Source organism: Opisthocomus hoazin, chromosome 3 (assembly GCF_030867145.1).
Source record: "Opisthocomus hoazin isolate bOpiHoa1 chromosome 3, bOpiHoa1.hap1, whole genome shotgun sequence".
Classification (NCBI taxonomy): Eukaryota; Metazoa; Chordata; class Aves; order Opisthocomiformes; family Opisthocomidae; genus Opisthocomus; species Opisthocomus hoazin.
This window is the reverse complement of record NC_134416.1, coordinates 71,085,790-71,104,595: the sequence shown is the minus strand read 5'-3', so window position 1 is coordinate 71,104,595 and position 18,806 is coordinate 71,085,790. Positions and strand designations below refer to the sequence as shown.

Sequence of the window (18,806 nt, the reverse complement as noted above, 5' to 3'; positions counted from 1 at the left end):
TCTGTTAGCAGTAGTTGAGACTAAGTATGCAAACACAGTTTATGTGCTAATATTTGTATGTCTATTAATACATAATAAGAAAAAACAAAAGAGAAATAATAAAGAACTTGCTGGCTTTATATTTGTTATGCATTTTACTTTTTGGGAATTGCTCCTTAAAATTAGTTTGGATTTTCTAATGTGTGATATTTTTTTTAAGTAGCTTTGTAAGCTTGAAGTTTTAATGCAGTTACAGACCTGCGTGAAGCTACAGTCACCTTTTACTTGTTTGCCAGTTTGGTGGAGTATTGGGAAGAGTAGAAGAGACTGAGTTCACGTGTGTGAAACAAAATGTTTGGTTCTGGCCACAGCCCCAGAAAATTTGTATGGGTATTAACTTTCTATTGTTCTTTTTTGCAGGGGTTGGGACTGTTTCAGTGTTGCCTCATTAGTGTTAAATGGAAAGAATGTAGTAACTTCCTCCAGGCTTTTTCTCAGAACTGTGTGGTGATTTGTTTTTTTAGAAGAATTTCTGCTTACAGCTTGTCTCCTGTGATACTCTTAAACTCTTTTCAGTTGTGTAATTTGTTGGGATAACTTAAGTATTACGTTGTTGTCTTCCTCCCCCCCCATCCTCCAGGTAGCAACAGCTCAAATGGTAACTGCTTAGTTTTTGCTGGCATGTAGTTACTAGAGCAACTGATTTGTTTGGGAAAAAGTAATGCTAGTCTTTCTGTGGCTCATGACTGTAACCCTGTTCTCAATAGCTGGCATTGACCCAGAGTCTGCCCTGTGTAAACTTTCGCTGTCTTCAGTTGTTCAGTCTCACTAATTCAGCAAATGGGACGCTTGATAGGTTTAGAGTAGAATACCCTAAAGCAAATAGGTAGGAGATAGTACTGTTCTGTAGAATTTTTATAACCAGCTTTAAGATTCATCTTGCATTCAGAACTCTGTTCTTTGCTCTACACAGTGAAGTTCTCCTGCTTTTCTTCCCTGCAAACAGCAATCAGGAGCACCCACTAATGCATACTTACATACCTGTGCAGGATATATGAGAGATACAGCTACTAATAAGGAACTGAGTTCATTGGTCGTTTCTTCTTTGTTAATAGAAGGCCAGAGGAATAACTCCACAGTGAATGAAAGTCAGAAATACGTGAATCGCTGTACCTGTAGGGGCATGGGCTCGGCAGAAATCCTACTCCCAGGTTCTTCATTTGTGTCCTGGGGCTGATGTTCCAGTAAAGCAATTCTTGGACTTAGAATTGCCCTTCTACCCTTCCCCCAGAAAGCAGAGCAGATTGCTATTGAGTTAGACAATTCAGAGCTAGAGCTCTCTCAATCCGTATCTTCTATCATAGGAAGGGCAAAGGGAGGGAGCAAAGCCAGCGTGGTGTCTATTTACAGAGCAAACAAATGATAAAGGGATCACTCCTGCTAAAGCAAGTTATGTGGCTCATAGAACCTGATGGCAGAATCTGTAAAGGAAGTGAAACAGCAAGAGGAGTGGACGTGGTACAAGATACCTGAGAATGCACTTCTCCCATGTAAATCCATGTAACAGGAGTGATGGAAATTAGAGGAAATATCTCGGGAAAGAAATTAAGGCTTTGAATTTCTCTCTTCTCTAAAAAAAAAAAAAGTGTATGTTTGCAGCGGAGAGTGGAAGAAGAAATTGGCTCAGGCTTGTGAATGGGGAAAGTGAAGTGCTCAAGCAGGATACTTGCAGAGCTTACCCAATCTCAGTCGCTGGATATCAACAATACAATAAGCAATTCTCTATAGGGTTATGTTTATAATAAACTGTGAAGGAGGATGCCCTATATGACATCAGGAGTACTGTGTTTCTGTGGCATTTCACCTTCTTTTCCCTGTGTGAAAAACAGGTTCTAAACTGCTATTATGTTCTTTGTTTGCTTGTGTGGAACATTGTGGTGGAAGATAGTGTTGTCCTTTTCTAATCTTTCTCTGCTTTTATTCAATGTAATTGAACATTTTCCTGTAAGTTTCCTGAATGTAATTTTCCCTATGCAAGAGGGAACGTATAAACTTGTACTTGCATATTACAGCTGCACTTCAAACCCAGCTGAGAAAATATTAACCAATTAAGAGAAGCGTTAAAGTTTTTTTTCCATGAAATGAACTGATAAGAATGCCGTGCATAACTTCTGTTTACAATATTTGCAAGATAGGAGTTTTAAAATAATCATGGTGTTCTTTACCAGAGCACGTCTTGGAAGCTGTTTTTAGAACTGTATTCAAGTCATAGTTGAGAAATAAAGTGATGCTCCATGTGGAATAATACCCTTTAGTATTTGAGTGAGATGCAGTTTTACTGTACTAGATGTATTTCTTTTTCATATTTAAGTCAATGAGAGCTTTGGAAACATACTGCTATTGCTAGATCTGTACCAGGTTGGGACTAGTCTGTGTTTTAGGGAAAATACAAGTCTTGTAAGATCCTGAAGCCCGCGTTCATAACATTTTATCAGATATTGATCAGGTGTTGGCAGAACTGCTGAGAGCTCACCAACATTGCTACAGACAGTGTCAACAATCTTCACTCTTAAGGCACAGAGGAATGGTACTATGTATCTGGCTGGATGCTGTCTCTGGATTGAGTACCTCTTTTTACAAGACAGAGCAGGATTAGTGGCAAGCCTGGCACAGGAGGCAGAAAAGCAGCTTTCTAAAGTGTTAGTTTCCAGATAATACAATTCTAGTTGAAATTTCAATTTGATGATAAACTTTTTTTTTTTGAAGCGAAATAATTATTCCCTACAGTTAGAAGCCTCCTGATGCTTCTAAGAGAGTTGTCTATCAGTTCCTTCCCCCTAGATGCTTGGGTTGTGGCACACAGGAATGAGAACTTGCGTATAGGAAGAATTTTTGTCTTTGGGGGCTAGAGGTAGGAGCCTGTGGTCTTTGTTTTGGGGTTTCATTAGATAAGCTTTGAGAAAGATTATATGTCTCTGCGGCCTTGTGAAGCAGGGATAATGATTGTCTAATGAGGCTAGAAATATTTTCAAATATGGCACATAAACAGCTTCTCACATTTCCCCTAAATAATCCTAGGGCAGGTCCTACTATTACATTTATTCTTTATGTAAACAACAACAGACTGGAATTAATTTTTCTGAGTAGCTTGAGCCACTTAAAATATCTTCACTCTCTTCCTACGGGCTGAGGAAGATGCTGCAAATGTAAAGTGTTCAGTTACAGTAGCTTTTATGGTTTCAAAGACACAAATTTTGGTTTTTAAGTAGTCAGCCATAGTATGGGTTTTTCAGTGCTTTGAGATTTTTTTCATGCTGTGGAAGCACCACTATGCTGCTTTACTACATGTACCCAAAGAACAACTTTAACTTGCAGAAATACACAAACTAAACACTTGTTTAGGAAATTTATTTTTGGTTTGCTATTTGTTTTTTATAGTTGCCACTGCAAATATAGAATGTGTGGCTTCCTTCTGAAAAGCACACTAGAAATGGAATATGAAACAATTTATGTTATGATTTAATATATTTCCATCAACTGTTAATAAAGCACTCTCTGAAGAGTGTGGGTTTGAGTTATTGATTTTTTTTGAGCATGAAATATTAACAGTTCTTGCTATGTTGTGCTTTGGCACAGCTTTGGGTATTGTGTTTTAGTTACACAAGCAACTCATTATGTAACTTATAGATGCAAAATATCACTGTAATGTATTAATTTCGTATAATCCTTGTAAAAATATCTTTGAAGGTTGCTCTAGTTTCTTTTTAATCCTATAAAATAAAGAATTTTCCTTTGCAAGCAACTATAGCTAGTGGTGCTGTTACAATACAGTAGCCATGAAGTACAGTTTTGATTTGACATGCAAGATTCCTCCTCCTCTTGCATTAGCTGTATTCTCTACCAGTACAGGAAGCATTGGTAGATTTTCTTTTAGTATCTTTTAGCTTTGATATGGATGTGATACAAGTAGCAAAACAGAAGCTCTGTTGAGAAACTGAGGAGACTGTTTCATACTTTTCACTGATCTTTCCCATTCTGAAATTCAGAATGTGTAGGTTGTCTGTTATCACCTCTGAAGTTTAAAAAACATATAAAAATATCCCCTATTAAGAGCCCAAAGGTTGAACTAGTTGGCTTTTATTCAGTCTTAAGCAATTGCTGATTCTTGTACATAAAAGTTAGAAACCCATGAAAGAGTTGAATATTTAAAATGTCTGCAACATTTTTTTTAATATGTGCTGGGCTATAGCTTTTACATCCTGTTCTTTCTTTTATGTAGTTTTATTCACATCCCTTCTAAATGCATTTATTGTTGCAGTTACTATTAAGGAGTTTTTGAAATGTGTATGTACTGGAAAATTGCTCCTTACAGTGGTCACACCAGAAAAGCTGTATAGTTTTTAACTTTTAATATCTTTTTTTCTTTATTAATCTGCAGTGTCTTTTTTTTTTTAAACTCAGTGCAGAGATGATGGGAAATTCAGAACTGTCTCCCGAAGTGGATGTAAATTCTCTGAATCCTCTGCTTTCACAAAACGTGGTAGACCAGCTTCTTAGCAAGTATATGTCAACACTTACTGTGAGTAATAAGAATGCAAAGACACCTTCAGATAAGTTTATAGCTGCATTAGTGCCTCAGTGCTGTTCCTCCATCAGAGGAAATGAATGTCACAAATGCAAATTCGGTATCATTACTTTTTATAAATTTTCATACACTGTGTGTAGGTTTGTTCATAAAGTTATAATCGGATTATTTTATAGATGTAAATCATGATATTTCAGGGAATAATTTTGCTTTACAGACTTAATCATAATTATTAATCATATTCTGGTAGAAGGGAAGGAATTACAGTGTTCATATGTCTAAATTTATAGTGCTGGTACATTAGGTATTACTATACCTACAAGCCACTGAATGCATCTTGGTCCCTATAGTAGCTACATCAACATTTTATACAGATGTGATCTTTTCAAGGCAATCAGGATGTTCATGTTTGCCAGTTTGATTCTTTTAACAGTCTTTTTCCTTTCATGCCTGTCGATTGCATGAGCAGAATTTCCTTTCGTAGATGCTATTTCAGGTGCATCTTAAATGTAAAGACACTGCTTCTTGGTTATCCTAAGAGTCACTGGAAATTGGTAACTACACGGCAAAGGAATCAGTATGTGATTGTCAGGTTTTTAAATGTATTTTTCTTTAAAGATCCACTGTTGGTTGCCTCTGAGACTAGCTATTGGGATAGCTGGAACTTTGGAATTGGTGTTCTTACATTGTTCAGTTGAATTCCTACTCCTCCTAAGTTTAGGAGCTCTGCCATGCAGAGGAGGGAAAATTTTGGCCTCTTTGGATGTGTCAGCTGTTAAAATATGTCCAGCAACAGCAACTGCTTGGACTTGATACTCATCACGATAATACAAATCGATCTTACGTCTCAGGGAAGTTGCCAGTGGAAGCTCTGCTTCACATTAACTTTACTAGGACTTTTATGCAAGTTTATTTTTCTGCACTTACCTTTAGGACAAGAAAACATTGGTTTATTTTCTCTAGCTACTTTTGGCTTGGCTCAGGAAATACCTTTGAATTAATTTTGTCCTCTATTAAGATGCAAAAATATACCTGTGTTGGTTTTTCAGAAATGTTTTTCCCTGCTTACTGAAAAACATTATAAATAGAACATTGCTGTATTTATATTCTATAAATATTTATATTTATAATATATTGTGTTATTCTGTTAAACACAGAGTGGTTTTCTTTTGCTGGTTTTGATTTTGTCTGTATCTACTTTTTAAGGCAGAAAATACTGAAAATGCCTGTTTGTTTCACAGGATTCAACCTGATCTAATTTTCTATGCATCCCTACTTACACTTCTACTTTATTTCTTTTGATGTTGTGTTTAAAACTATTTATAAACTAAATACAACTAGTTCTCTTTGGGTAAATGAAAGTGTTTCCTGATTGCGACTATCAACTTAAATATTGATGTTTAAGTCAATAAAATGTCTCATTTTCATGAGACATAAAATGCTAATAGGTTTTTAACAGATTTGTGATAGATATGTTTTTCCAAACACCTCAGCTTGAAAACACATTCTTGTAAATGATGATCTCAAGGTGAAAAACATTGATGTCTACTGGGCTGCTGGCTTAAAAGATTAATTCTTCTTTGCAAACCATATCTCATCAGAGTAGTTCCATGCTTATGAAGAAAAGACAGTATATCGTTTCACATAATTGAAGATAGTACTATATATACTTAGCAAGTACAGCACTTGACAGGCCACCCACTGGCTAGTCAAAAAGAGAAGTAAACTCCAGGTCTGTGTTTGGTTGACAGCCTTTCTTGTGCAGGAAGATTGTAGAGCTTTCAGTTTCTTCCTTTATCCTATCTGCTGATAGGACTTTGACCAAAAGATACTGATCTAATACATTAAAAAATGTAAACATAATAAAAAAGTACCTATTTTAGACTTTTTTCCCCTTTTTGTACATGCCTACTGGTTGTGTTTAATTTTGCATGGTAAGGCACACTAATACATGTTGGAAAGAAGTATGAACCTTTATATTACTAGGGCTTTTATCTAAGTGTGAACCAAGTAGAAGAGAGGCAGAAACTTTCTGCCCTTTGAAAACATAGGGATAATTATTTTAGATAGACAGAAATCAAAGAATCCAATTACATATTTAGCAAACATGCTGGTCTTTACTACCTACTCTTGCAAATTACTCCATAATATCTGTGACAAGCAAGTGATGAGAAAACTGGCTTAAGCTAGTTCTAAAAGCAATTGTTCTTAGTGTTTGTTTGCTGTATAATGTGCTTGTCGGGTGGGAGGAGGGCCAACTGTTGTATCTCTATCACTGTTTTCTGCAGCACTTAAGTTCCAAGAAACACAACTCAATCTAATCTGGGTTTTTATCCCCAGCAGTAACAAGCATCAGTTTCCTAAAATGTAGGTAAAAAAAACTACAAGCAGATATGTACTAATTTGCCTGTATTAAGTATTGCCCTATTTTTTTCAGTTGTTGAAAAATTCAGTTTGAAACCTGAAGCCTGAGGCTTGATAAATGCTTCCAAAGTTAGTCAACTAAAAAACATTGATTCTGACAAAGTGACTTGCTCTTTGTGTTTGGAGCACTCCCCTTCCAAAATGTGCCTAGGCTTGATTCAAACTACATCACTATATTACCAATACTAACCTTTGTCAATGCAAATTTTGTCTAAGTTACCTATATCTTGTAGGGATGACAAGAGTGGTCAACATTATCTGTTACTACTCCACTCTTCATTCTGGAAATGGCTGGTATTCCAAATATTATAGTGGGGTTGTTTGTTGTCTTAAATTAAAAAATCTTTTCTTTTTCTTGGTTGCTTTATTTAATATAGTCCAACATCATCGGCTGGCTACGAAAGGCGCTGGAGACAGACAAAAAAGACTGGATAAAAGAAACTGAACCAGAAGCAGATCAAGATGGGTACTATCAGACTACGCTCCCAGCTATTGTTTTCCAGGTACAAGAGAACTTGGTTATTCTAGAAAATCTACAGAAGCAGTACATGCATTTGGGAGAGTGGAGGGGTGGGGTGGGGGAACCAAACTGTTTGGAATGCCATTGTTTCTATGTCTATTGAAGTATAGTGTTTTTTTCCTGTAGAGCTGTTAGTTGGAAGGGTTGTTTCTTTTGAGGTTTTTGTTTGCCTTTTTCACTTTAACACTTAGACTTAGTTCTTTTTATGTGTAGATTAGAAACATTTTCCCCAGCCTACTTAGTTAACTGCTTTTACTTAGGTCTCTTCCTGTAAATTTGTAGTGTCAGCCTACCAGATGAGATGTTTGAAAGTTATTATAATATTGTTTGTTAATATGGTACTGAGGTAGTTAGGCATGTATTTGTTCCAATAAATTATTCACTGTACAAACAACTTAATACTGGAAAGAAAAGTTCTGTTGAAGATCCAAAAATGTTGCTGTTTAAACACTACTTCTGTTAACATTAATGCCTGTTCAAATTATTAAATGGCTTTAAAAGAGAAAAGATAAGGCTATTTCTAAGATGTAAAAAAAAAAAGCCACAAAAAAAGCCAAACCCAACCTGCACCACCCTGTTGTTGGTAGTAGAAATGGAAAGTTTTTAAAGTGATCTTTATCAACCAGAAAAAGGTCAGCTTACTACGCTCATTTTAAAATTTTTCTTTACAAATGTTGTGTTAGGTACCTGCAATTAAAGATAGATGGTCTCTTCTTCCTGCATTTGTTTCACACTTTATTTTTTTCCTGTCTTATACCAGGACTTTTGCTACATTCTTTCACATTTGTATTTTTGCCAAGGTTGACTTCATCTAATCCTTTTTGGAAAGTGTGTGATGTGAAAGAAACTGGTGGCCGATTTGCTCTAGTGTCATGCTGTCAAAGGCTGCAGTGTTGAGATTTGTACAACAGTGAAACTTTCAAAATCATCTCAGCATAAAAGCAGCTCATGTTTCCACCTGGCTTTGTACCCGTCCTTTCCAGTCCCCTTCCTCTCAAACACAGCTCCCTCTAGGTCACCTAGATCTTGTGCCTAGTTGTGTTTCTAAAGTTGAGCTGTTCCTTCTACTTCACTAATGTGAACTTATTACTTTCATATATGGGGAAAGCAAAGGAATTTGAGTTATAAGGTTATTCATTATTAGCTGCAGGACCTGACCCAAGAACTTTGATCCACTGTAAAGCAGAATTCCTACTGAATTAGAAATATTAAGTACTTTTTTTCTGAAGAAGAATGCAACTGTTTTCAATATCAGGAGAAAACTACAGCATACATTAACAGTTGTCAATAATTTATTAATTACACTTATGGAAATAGTGATTTTTGGTTCAGTCAGCAGCAATTATTTGGGCTATTAAAAAAAAAAAAAAAAAATCCAACCAAAAAGTAACCAAAAAGCAAATATAGAGCCGGTGCTAGTGAGTCTCCAACAAAATAGTTCTGTCTTTGCTTTACCACTGGTAAAGACCTGTCTTTATAACTAAACTATTTTTAACTTAGATGTTTGAGCAGAATCTTCAGGTGGCTGCTCAGATAAATGAAGATTTGAAAACAAAGGTACTCCTTCTATGTCTTCAACAAATGAATTCATTTCTAACCAGGTAACATAATTTTTTAAATATAAATGCTCTATCCTGCCTCAGCCTCTCCTTGTTCTTACAATTCCAGTACTTGTTTTTCTTACGAATGTTTCTTTATTGCTTTGTCTTTCTCCTATCACATCTGTGCCAACCCAGCTTTTTGTCCCTTTCCTTTTCTCGCTTTCTTCCTCCCTTCCCCAGTTTCACTGCAGAAGTTCTGTGCTGGTGAGTGGCACTTTCAGTTCCTCTCTGCAAATAGCTCTAATTTTTGGAGTCAGTTCTGCTTTCTTTTATATCTCATATTGATATCCCTTTCTCATAAGGGAGATAGAAAACACCTCCTTGGCTGAATTCTGCCCAGAATAGAGAGACCAAACATCACATGAGCAACAAGCCCTTTATAAAGTACTTCTGAATACCTGGCAGGCCTTTATGGAGCGTTTGGTCCTACAGGTGTACTGATTTCTGTCTGTTTAATCCCATTGATTGTATATGTTACAGGTACAAAGATGAAGCACAGTTGTATAAAGAAGAACATCTTAAAAATCGTCAGTATCCTCAATGCTATGTTCAATACATGATTGCAGTCATCAACAACTGTCAAACCTTTAAGTAAGTCTGCATGTTCTTGCAATATTGTGAGAAAAATAAGTATTCATATTTAATTTGTAATACTACATGTTCCTAGGACCTGCTCTTCTTTTGTATACAAAGAGTGTTTCACTTAAGATGGTTTACTTGACTAAACAAAGACAACAGGTTTAAATATATTACTGTTTTAGGAGGCAGATACTGTGATTGCTCTTGCCTTTGGCAAGGCAAGGCACTGCCCCTCACCAGCAAAAATCCACTTGTTATTCCAAGAATTTCATTGCCAAAGAACAACTTCCAAAATTTCAAAAGGTCATTTCAGTTAGTTTCTCTGGGGCCTGCCATTTTCTCTTACATTTCATCTCTCTCAGTTCACCTTTAAGCAGTGTGATCAAGGTGAACTGAACTGGACAAAAGTAAAGGTACAGCTTGCTCTACAAAGAATGTGAAAACAAGAAAGAAGCCCTCATTGCTCATGTTTCAGTGTTCAGCAGTCCAACCCCATGTTCATCTATATCTGCCATTCTCAAGCTTACAAATCAGCAGTAGTTTGTTACCAATATACAAGTAGTCTAGGTTGACCACTCTAAAATAACGCTGGAGGGTAAAGTACGGCTTCCAAAGCAAGCAGCAGAGATATTATTTGCCCTTGCAAAAATAAGACTATATCTAGTAGTCTTTTTCCATGTGTGCACTCCGAAAATTTAGTAGCAATGCAATTGTGCGTCAGTGGATGATGAAAAGCGTTGTTATTTGTCACAGAGAATCTATAATCAGTCTGAAAAGAAAGTACTTGAAAATTGAAATGGAAGACACGTCAAGCAGTCATACAAGCATGGATGCAACTTTAGACATCATTGCCAAAGAAGGATGCTTTAGCCTGCTAGATGAAGTCTTCATGGATTTAGAGGTTAGAGTTTTTTTCCTCAAAAAAAACAGAAGTGGTATTTTGTAAGGAAAAATCATTCAGGAATGAAGTAGTTATGAAGCCTTTTGACTGCTAAACATATTTTACATCTGGTGTGCTAGCAAAATGCCAGTAAAAGTCAGTATTGTTCTTCACTGGTATAATTTGCATGTAGGAGACTGAAAGGTTGCTTAATTATATTTCACAGGATGGCTTCAGGCAGGTGCTGTGTATATTGTGAATATTTTCTAGCAGATAGTCTTATGTAGTTGTGTTTTAAGAATTACTTGGGAAGCTTCTGCTGATATTACCATCTTTATACAGGTGGAGTACTCCTGTAATTAAGACAGTTAATTGACTCTAAAGGTGGGCGCTTTCTGACTGATAAATTTTCATATTTAAGAATTCTAGCTGCTTGTATAGAATCAGGGAAAAACAAAAATCTTTTAACAGCTAAAAAGATATTAGGAGTATGGGGGGTGGAGGTGAAGAGAGATGCCCTGGGACTTGTTATGTTTGTAATAATATTTTGAACTAATGTAAACACCTTGAATGATTCACAAGAAGAAAAATGTGGGAGAAGTGTTTGTTTTAAACTTGGAGCTCCTAAAGAAAATCTTTATTTCTTATTAACTATGCTCACTGGTTTTGAGAAGACACTCCATCTGGTCTAATGACTGTTCTTTGAAATTCATTAACCTCAAGCTTCATGTCACTATTATAATTTATAAAATACTATGCTCTAATATGTAAATAATTTTTCCTCTGGGGAGAATAAAGCAAGATGGGTATGTAGATGTAGAGAGTACTGGAATTATGTATTGTGGGGTTCTGGTAAAGGAGTAAAGCGTACAGGCCACTAAGTTTGGTACAGGCACAGGAAATTTGTGGGGCCATCAAAGAGGAACAACTGAATAGCCAGTAGCAGTTCAAGAAATCAAGCATGAAGTTGCATTATCACAACAGTTTAATAGTGGAATTGTCAGCTCGCAATCCAATTTTGTCCTTGGACCTTAATTTTTTTACTTAGCATAAACATTTAAATAGAGAAACGTAATAAAGAATTTTAGAGAACTCTGATGAAACAAATGCTTAGGTTAGTGCAGTTGGTTTACATACGCATCCACTGTGTATGTCAGGGTAGCGCTCCATGGCAGCTGTCATTCCAACAATTGATCATGTCATTTTCCTACACTTCTTTTGAAGTAGTGTAGTTTAGAAGGGTATGACACTTAAAATTGCCTGCTATTTTTTTGTAACTGAACTGATCTGATGGAAGTGTCAAAAATTTGTTCTGATCAATTGTTTTTTACCTTCTTAGCCACATCTCAATGAGCTGATGACAAAGAAGTGGTTGATGGGGTCTAATGCAGTGGGGACTATCTGTGTCACTGTAGAGGATTATTTCAATGACTTTGCAAAAATAAAAAAGCCTTATAAAAAGGTAGGTGCAAAATATTCTATGATAGTTTGCTAATGTACTCTCTTATATCTCCGAATCTCTCTTATCTTTTTTGTTCACAGCCATATAGTATTGTCAAAGACAGATCAGAGTTGCAGCATTTAGTCCAGAAAATGTATTGGTGTGTTACTAGATTGTATTCTTATGACCTTTTACTTTTCTACCTCTCCTCAGAAGTTTGTAGTCAGATAAAATTAGCTCTTCTGAAACTAGTGATGCTGGCCTGTAATTACTTTTTTTATAAAAGCACATTCTGTAATTCCTAGTTTTAATATGTACAAGGAGTCATAGTTCAGTTGGTGCCATAAGGTTTAACAAATGCATAACTCGGGTTTAAAGTGCTGTTACAGCAGCATATGGTGCGAGATTACGTTGTCTTAAATTTATTTTTTCCCCTGCAGTCTGTCAAAGGATATCTGGATTTCTCTATTATCCTTTAATCTTTAGTGTTATTGTACCTGGTTTTATCCTTTATTGAATTAGTCGGTTTTGTATAGTTAAGTAACATGTCTTAAATGATTCCCTAAGATTTAGGAAATATTTGAAGCTAGCAAGATCAAGATTTAGGTGAGGTCTTTGAACAAACTCTTACTAAGTAGAAATGCTTAAAAGACAGTCTCAAAATCATACATTTACTCTTTCTTCCCTTAACTCTTAAAGAGATAAGAGGGGACTGCTCAAAGTTCCTCTGATGACCTCTTAACCTTCAGTGTTTGCAGATCCTAGAGGCCTGGTTATGTAAGTAAATAATACGTATTTTCAGTCAAGAAAAAGTATACAAAAGAAGTTAGGTTGGTCCTAGAATTAGTCTATATCCATGGAACAGCTTTCTTCTCCAGATTCGGTTTGTTACTGTGAGGTAGTAGGGCTTGGCATAAGTTTCTTGAAGTGTTAATGCCAGTCTCTGCAATCACGTGTGTTTCATCATGTAGCATTTATTGCCACCTGATGGGGAAGAAGATGACAAACACATTTTCTGGCATTCATCACACCTGCTATTCTACTGTCTCCCAGCACAGAAAAAATCTGCCACACAAGGCACCGTATGTTCTAGCACTGGATGGGACATGCTTTTGTTTCCCTAGGGTCTTTTTTTTTCTGGTTTTAAAATATTCTTGGATAATCCAGTTTTTAAAAGCCACACAGATGGAGCACATACAAAAAGCCTATAGCCCAGCGGGAAGGACGCTGTTTTGGAACAGGGAGGGTCTGGATCTTGCCGTCGTTCTGCTTTGCCATTTTCCTCACGTGTAACATGAATGCCCTGTCATGGATGGCTCTTCTTGAGTGCTCTTTTTCTCAGTTGTAGTAGAACTGTTCTTCTTCACTTACTTTTCAGTGGGATGGGGCATACATGTCCATCTCCCACAGTCTGTTCTATGGAGTTAATTTTCCTCTGTGTAATTAGCATCAATTCCACCAATGCAAGAGAAGCTATTCCTGAACAACCAGTAAACTGGAGGAGGTTGCCTATATGTGGTATTTCTGCTGAGTCTTGGAGTAGGATTTGAAATCGTATTTTTTGTGTCCTGGATGAGGGCTGTGACTTCCAGTACTTTGCAATCTGTTGTTTTCTCTCTTCTTTTTTTTTCTTTTCTCTCTTTCCTGAAACCTTTCTACAAAATTCTGACTGCAGCTGGAAGCACACATTGGCTGAAACTAAAGCTTGACATACAATAATAAAATAGGATAAAAAGTTTGTGACTACCTGATATGCAGGCTTTTTCTTAATCATAAGTAACTTTGCCACCGTGCTTGAGGGGGGGGGAAAAACCCACCTAAGGCCTTGTGGATTTAAGGATTCTCCTCACATTAGAGTTGAAAAAACATGTAAAGGTTTTTTTGTGTTTTGTGGGGTTTTTTTGTTGTTGTTGGTTTTTATTTGCAAACCTCAGCATTACTCTTGCACCAATACCAGATGCTGACTTAGTCACCAGTAGCTATTTCCTATTGTTACTGGAAAGCGGCAAAACAATTCACTCTCTAAAACTGAAGTTTGGAGTTTTAGAAAGCAGGCGTTCTTTACTGCAGCACTGGACGCACAGGGGGTAGCTCCGCCCAAGATGTGAGTGCCGAAAAGACACAATTATTAGGTATTCGTGCTATGTTAATGTACATATTCATTACATTCCTGAAAAACATTTATCATATTCATGGTTTTTCCAAGAACTCATTAGAATATGTTAATGTCTTTCGTGCATGTCTGTTGGCACTGTCAGGTGGTCCTTGGAGGTCTTAGATGAAGGCTTATACTCTTCATCACGGTGTCCGCTGGCTGACCTTTGCTTCTGCACAAGGTCAGTTCTCACGTATACCATGTCCTTCAGGGTTGCTTCCTTACGGTCTTATGGTCACTTTGTAGCCTCCTTATCTTCATGGTCCTGCGCATCTGCTCTCCCAAGGCTGAGCTGTCTAAGAGGGATTATTTGGGAGTCTCTTACCTTACAACCTTCCCAATTATTCACAGAGAACCAAGACATGCTTTGGTTTTAATTAATCTGTTGTGCAATGATTCTGAGACCTGAGGGGATAACTTTTATCTGCATCCGCTACATCTGCTACATTCGCTGCATTCACAGGTATCACTATAAAAAGACAAGTGGAGAACAGCAGAGCAGTCAAGGAAGATGTGAGAAGGTGATTGCTGCTGGCTCTCCCCGCTTCCTACCAGACTTGACCCAGAGCACAGTTAATGTAGGCAAGCTTTGCAATGCTTTATGCAACGTACTGGAGTTCTCTAGCAGAAGCCTCTGTGACGGCTGGTCGTTCCTTGACCAGATATAAAGAGCAAGTGTGGAAGGCCAAGCACAGATCTGTTCCAGGGGTCATCCAAACTATTTCATGTTTGTTCTTCTATCTTTGGATATGCCTGTGTTCCTCAAAAATAATTCAGACATGTCATTAGAGGTATCTTCGTTTCGTTGTTTCTCTTTCTTGTAATTGGCACATCCTTTTCATTAGGGAAGGACAGATTTTCATTTCTGTTCACACTGTGAAAATCTAAAGCGACTTAGAATGTGTAGTATTAGCAAGAAACACGTGTACCGGTGATGAAGTGCAGATACATATTTCAAAGCCTAATAATTGTTCAAAGACTAAAAATAATGGCTGTGCTTGCAGGTATCACTGGCATAATCCACTACATTTTTCTTTTCTTTCAGACAATGACTGTGGAGGCCCATCGGAGAGTAGTTGTGGAATACATCAGAGCAATCATGTTAAAACGTATATCTTTCAAGAATGCAGAAGAGAGAAAAGAGGGTGCAGAAAGAATGATCAAAGAAGCAGAACAGTTCAGATTTCTGTTTAAGAAGCTTGCGGCTGTAAGTATTTGCTTTGGGTAATGCTGTTAACCTGGTAATTTAAAGTAAAATATACAGGTTTACTGCTTGGGGAAAATGGCGACAGTTAGGTCTCTGTGTCTCCAACGTGTTGGGTGACTTGTGAATATCAAAGATGGCAGCTGAGGGCACAGACAGAGTTTCTGAACACACACAGGCCTGCTGAGAAAGTTCCTGAGCACTGGTTTCTACTGTTTTGTGTTCATACAGCTGTCTTGCAGCTGAATATTTGAATGGCTTCACAAAGATAGGTACCCTGAATTTGTAACAGTAAATGAAAGAAAAGCAGTTGTTTGTTAAAAAAACTACTGGGCTTTGCTTTCCCTGGCTGGAAGAAAGGGCAGTATTGCATCAAAGAGACGCAGTTACTTACTGTGTAAGTAACGTGCAGTGTATTCATTTAGAATCAACAAGAGAAGTGTGTTGACCTCATTTAAAGCACAATAGAAATGGAAAAGCGGGGCCACAAAAAGTGTTTGAGAAAAAATGCACAAGATAGGCCTAAAATGAATACTAAATATTTTCTTAACTGCAAAAAGAGTAGGAAACTGCTGGAAAGCTCCTAGGGCCAACAGATGGCAAAATGCAAAAAGAATGCAGAGAAAGATACAGCCTGAAAAACCAGGGGGTGGGGATGGGGTGACATTCATCTCTGCTTGCTGTGGAAGATGTTGGGTCCACTCCTGAGTCAGAGTCCTTCATTATGTGCAATTCTGTGTAAGATCTGTTTCAGATTAAGGTGTGGGTAGAAGAGCTTATGGTATAAACGAACAATACCAGATTGGCAGGACCAGGTGACCTGGAACTAAGAGCACTAAAACAGTCCAGAGATTAAATAGATATTACAGTTCAGCTGATCAGTCGCTGAAAGCTGCTTTGGTGGCCAGATGACTAGAAGGAAGCTAATGCAGAGCCAGTTTTTAAGAAACGTTTCAGAAGAGATCTGGCTTTCACATCAGTTATTCCTAACCTTTGTGCTGGCAAATTAGCAAAAGTTAAAGACTGGAATGCATCACCATGTGGGTAAATACAACGTATTGTTTGTAAGACATGACTTTCTTCACTGACACTCTGAGAGTAGGTCCCTGTATGAAGAACAACAGGGAAAGAGGGAAGAGGCTTATGGTGAAAATTCACAAATAGTTTCTTAATGTTTGAAAATTCAGATGTTTGGGGAATTCAAGAGTGTTGTCAGACAAAATATTAATTAAAGGATTATTTATAGATATTGAAGAGGGATTGCTTTTGTTTGGGGGATTTCTTTTTCTACTTTTCATCCTGCAGGGCTCTGGAGAGGACACTGAAGGACTCTGTGACATCATTGAAGCCATTGCAGAGGTTATCAAGCTAACTGATCCTTCGCTGCTCTATCTGGAAGTTTCAACTTTAGTCAGTAAATACCCAGATATCAGGTAATTCTCTTTCCCCTCAAAGTTAAAAGATAGGTAGATAACATCGTAGTTTCTTTGTAGTCTTGGGAAAATTTTAAAACCATGTGCACGTGTTGGTATTTCTCATGTGTTAGAATTTAGCCACTTTCTTATGAAAAATAATGCCAATACAAAAATGTGCATGACCTGGACTAGGAGGTACACATACTTAAGTACTCAGCAAAGGAATAATGAATATACTTCCATTCTGTGTTTTGGGAGGATAAAATATGTTTTCGAGTCCTAAGAGCAGGCAAAATAGTGCTTTATCTTGAGCTGGAAAAGCCAGTTGTAAGTGACTAGAGATCTGATTAACAATTAAAAGATCACACTGAAACTGAGTGACAGGATTGCCAACTAAGTGATACTTCTGACAAGATCTTACTCGTGCAAAGCTTCCTACTAATGCTGGTGTTACCATTTTTCTTTTTAAGGGACGACCATATTGCAGCTTTGCTGACAGTGAGAGGCGATGCCAGCAGAGATATGAAGCAGACCATCATAGAGACTTTGGACCAAGGTCCCAGCCAACCAAATCCAAACTATGTGCCAATTTTTAAAGAAATTACAGTTCCTACTCTAACTGTGCCAAAACTTCTTAAGTAACTGACAACTCTGTCTCCTTACTCCTTGGGGATCAACAGGCTTGAAATATTTGAGGGCAAATTTGTCAATGCTGTTTCGAGTAAAGCTCAATGTACACTGATACTTGCTAGGCATGTTTCTTTCTAAAGACTTGGATGTGAGGAAATGTAATCAGATTTCTGAAAGGAGACGGCTGTAAAGGTCATGTGTGAAGAATGAAGCTTGTAATGGCCAGGGGGCTTTTTACTGACCTATTTGTTACAGCCGTTTTTGCTGTCAGCAAATAAATTTTTCATGTGGAATATGTTTTCACGGTGCACTGCAGTGCCGTATAAAGATAGTTATACCCAAAACAACAGAGCTGTATTAGTGCTGCATATACTAACACACATCGCTTACAACACCTAAGCAGACTCCTTCTGAACGGTCTTTATATGGCACTGCGTTGAGCATATATTAACATCCTCAATCCACTTTTGCATTATACTTTGTGTATGTACTTACTTTGGTGTAAAATAGTTTATTGCAGAGGACTTAATTATGAAATCAGTTTCCTGACTAGGGGACTGAACAAAATGTCTACCGTGCAATTTGATTATAAGGTGTAAAGACACGAGGTACAATTTTTTTTCTTTCGTTGATTCACTAAAAACAGCACACAAAGCGCCACCTGTTCAATAAAATGTTAAACCATTGCTACCTGCAGCTATGTATTCTTTGCACCTTTATAGATTTACGGTAGATTTAAATCTTGTTTTGTTTGAAATGTGAATAAACTCAGGATTTAATAGTTTTCTGAAAACACAAGATACTGGTTTTTATTTCCCCAGTATTTTCAGTGTTATCTGTTCTAACTATAACATATTACTAGAAAATTGTGGACTTAAAAGACAGCGATAGCTGCCACGGGAAAAACGAGGACTGTGGCTTTCCTCGTGGACGGGGAAGCGTGTCCCAGAGGCTGGGGACGGTTCAGCAGAGGAGCTCCAGTGAGGTGTGGAGGCCCGACGATGTTCCTAGAAACTGCAGGCGGGCAGGGGAACTGGGCCGATCTTCGGGGGGCTGTGCTCAGCCCTCAGCTCAGAATACTGAGCTGGCACCGACCGATCTGGGCTGTGCTGCGGCGTCAGTCCTGTACCTGAAATTCTCGTCCTGCCTGCTTGTGATCTTCGGGCTTTGCTTCTCCCCGCGGCAGCAGCCCTGCGTCGCCGGGAGGTCGGGCCGACGCCGCCTTCCCCCCCGCCGCAAACGGCCTCCCCGAGCGGGGACCCCGCGCCCTCTCGCTGCCCGCTCCCGCCCTGCAGCGCCCCTGCGCTGCCTCAGGGCTCGGCTCGGGCGGCGCCACGCCCCCGTCGGGGCGGATCGCGACGCCCCGCCTCCGCTCGTGCCGCGGCCGCCGGCC

At 38.1% G+C, this 18,806-nt stretch overlaps 1 protein-coding gene across 5 annotated transcripts in view; it reads left to right on the top strand.

The window, feature by feature from the left end:
• EXOC3 (exocyst complex component 3) overlaps nucleotides 1-18,160 on the top strand; it is a 28,541-nt gene extending 10,381 nt beyond the window's left edge. For all 5 annotated transcript variants that reach the window (XM_075416650.1, XM_075416644.1, XM_075416646.1 and 2 more), the window contains exons 5-13: nucleotides 4,441-4,558; nucleotides 7,366-7,491; nucleotides 9,009-9,109; nucleotides 9,590-9,700; nucleotides 10,442-10,589; nucleotides 11,908-12,030; nucleotides 15,210-15,371; nucleotides 16,674-16,801; nucleotides 17,254-18,160. In XM_075416650.1, coding sequence (XP_075272765.1) covers nucleotides 4,441-4,558; nucleotides 7,366-7,491; nucleotides 9,009-9,109; nucleotides 9,590-9,700; nucleotides 10,442-10,589; nucleotides 11,908-12,030; nucleotides 15,210-15,371; nucleotides 16,674-16,801; nucleotides 17,254-17,425 — 1,189 coding nt within the window. In that variant the 3' untranslated portion in view covers nucleotides 17,426-18,160. The remainder of the gene's footprint in view (nucleotides 1-4,440; nucleotides 4,559-7,365; nucleotides 7,492-9,008; nucleotides 9,110-9,589; nucleotides 9,701-10,441; nucleotides 10,590-11,907; nucleotides 12,031-15,209; nucleotides 15,372-16,673; nucleotides 16,802-17,253) is intronic.
• The last annotated feature ends 646 nt before the right edge of the window (nucleotides 18,161-18,806 follow it).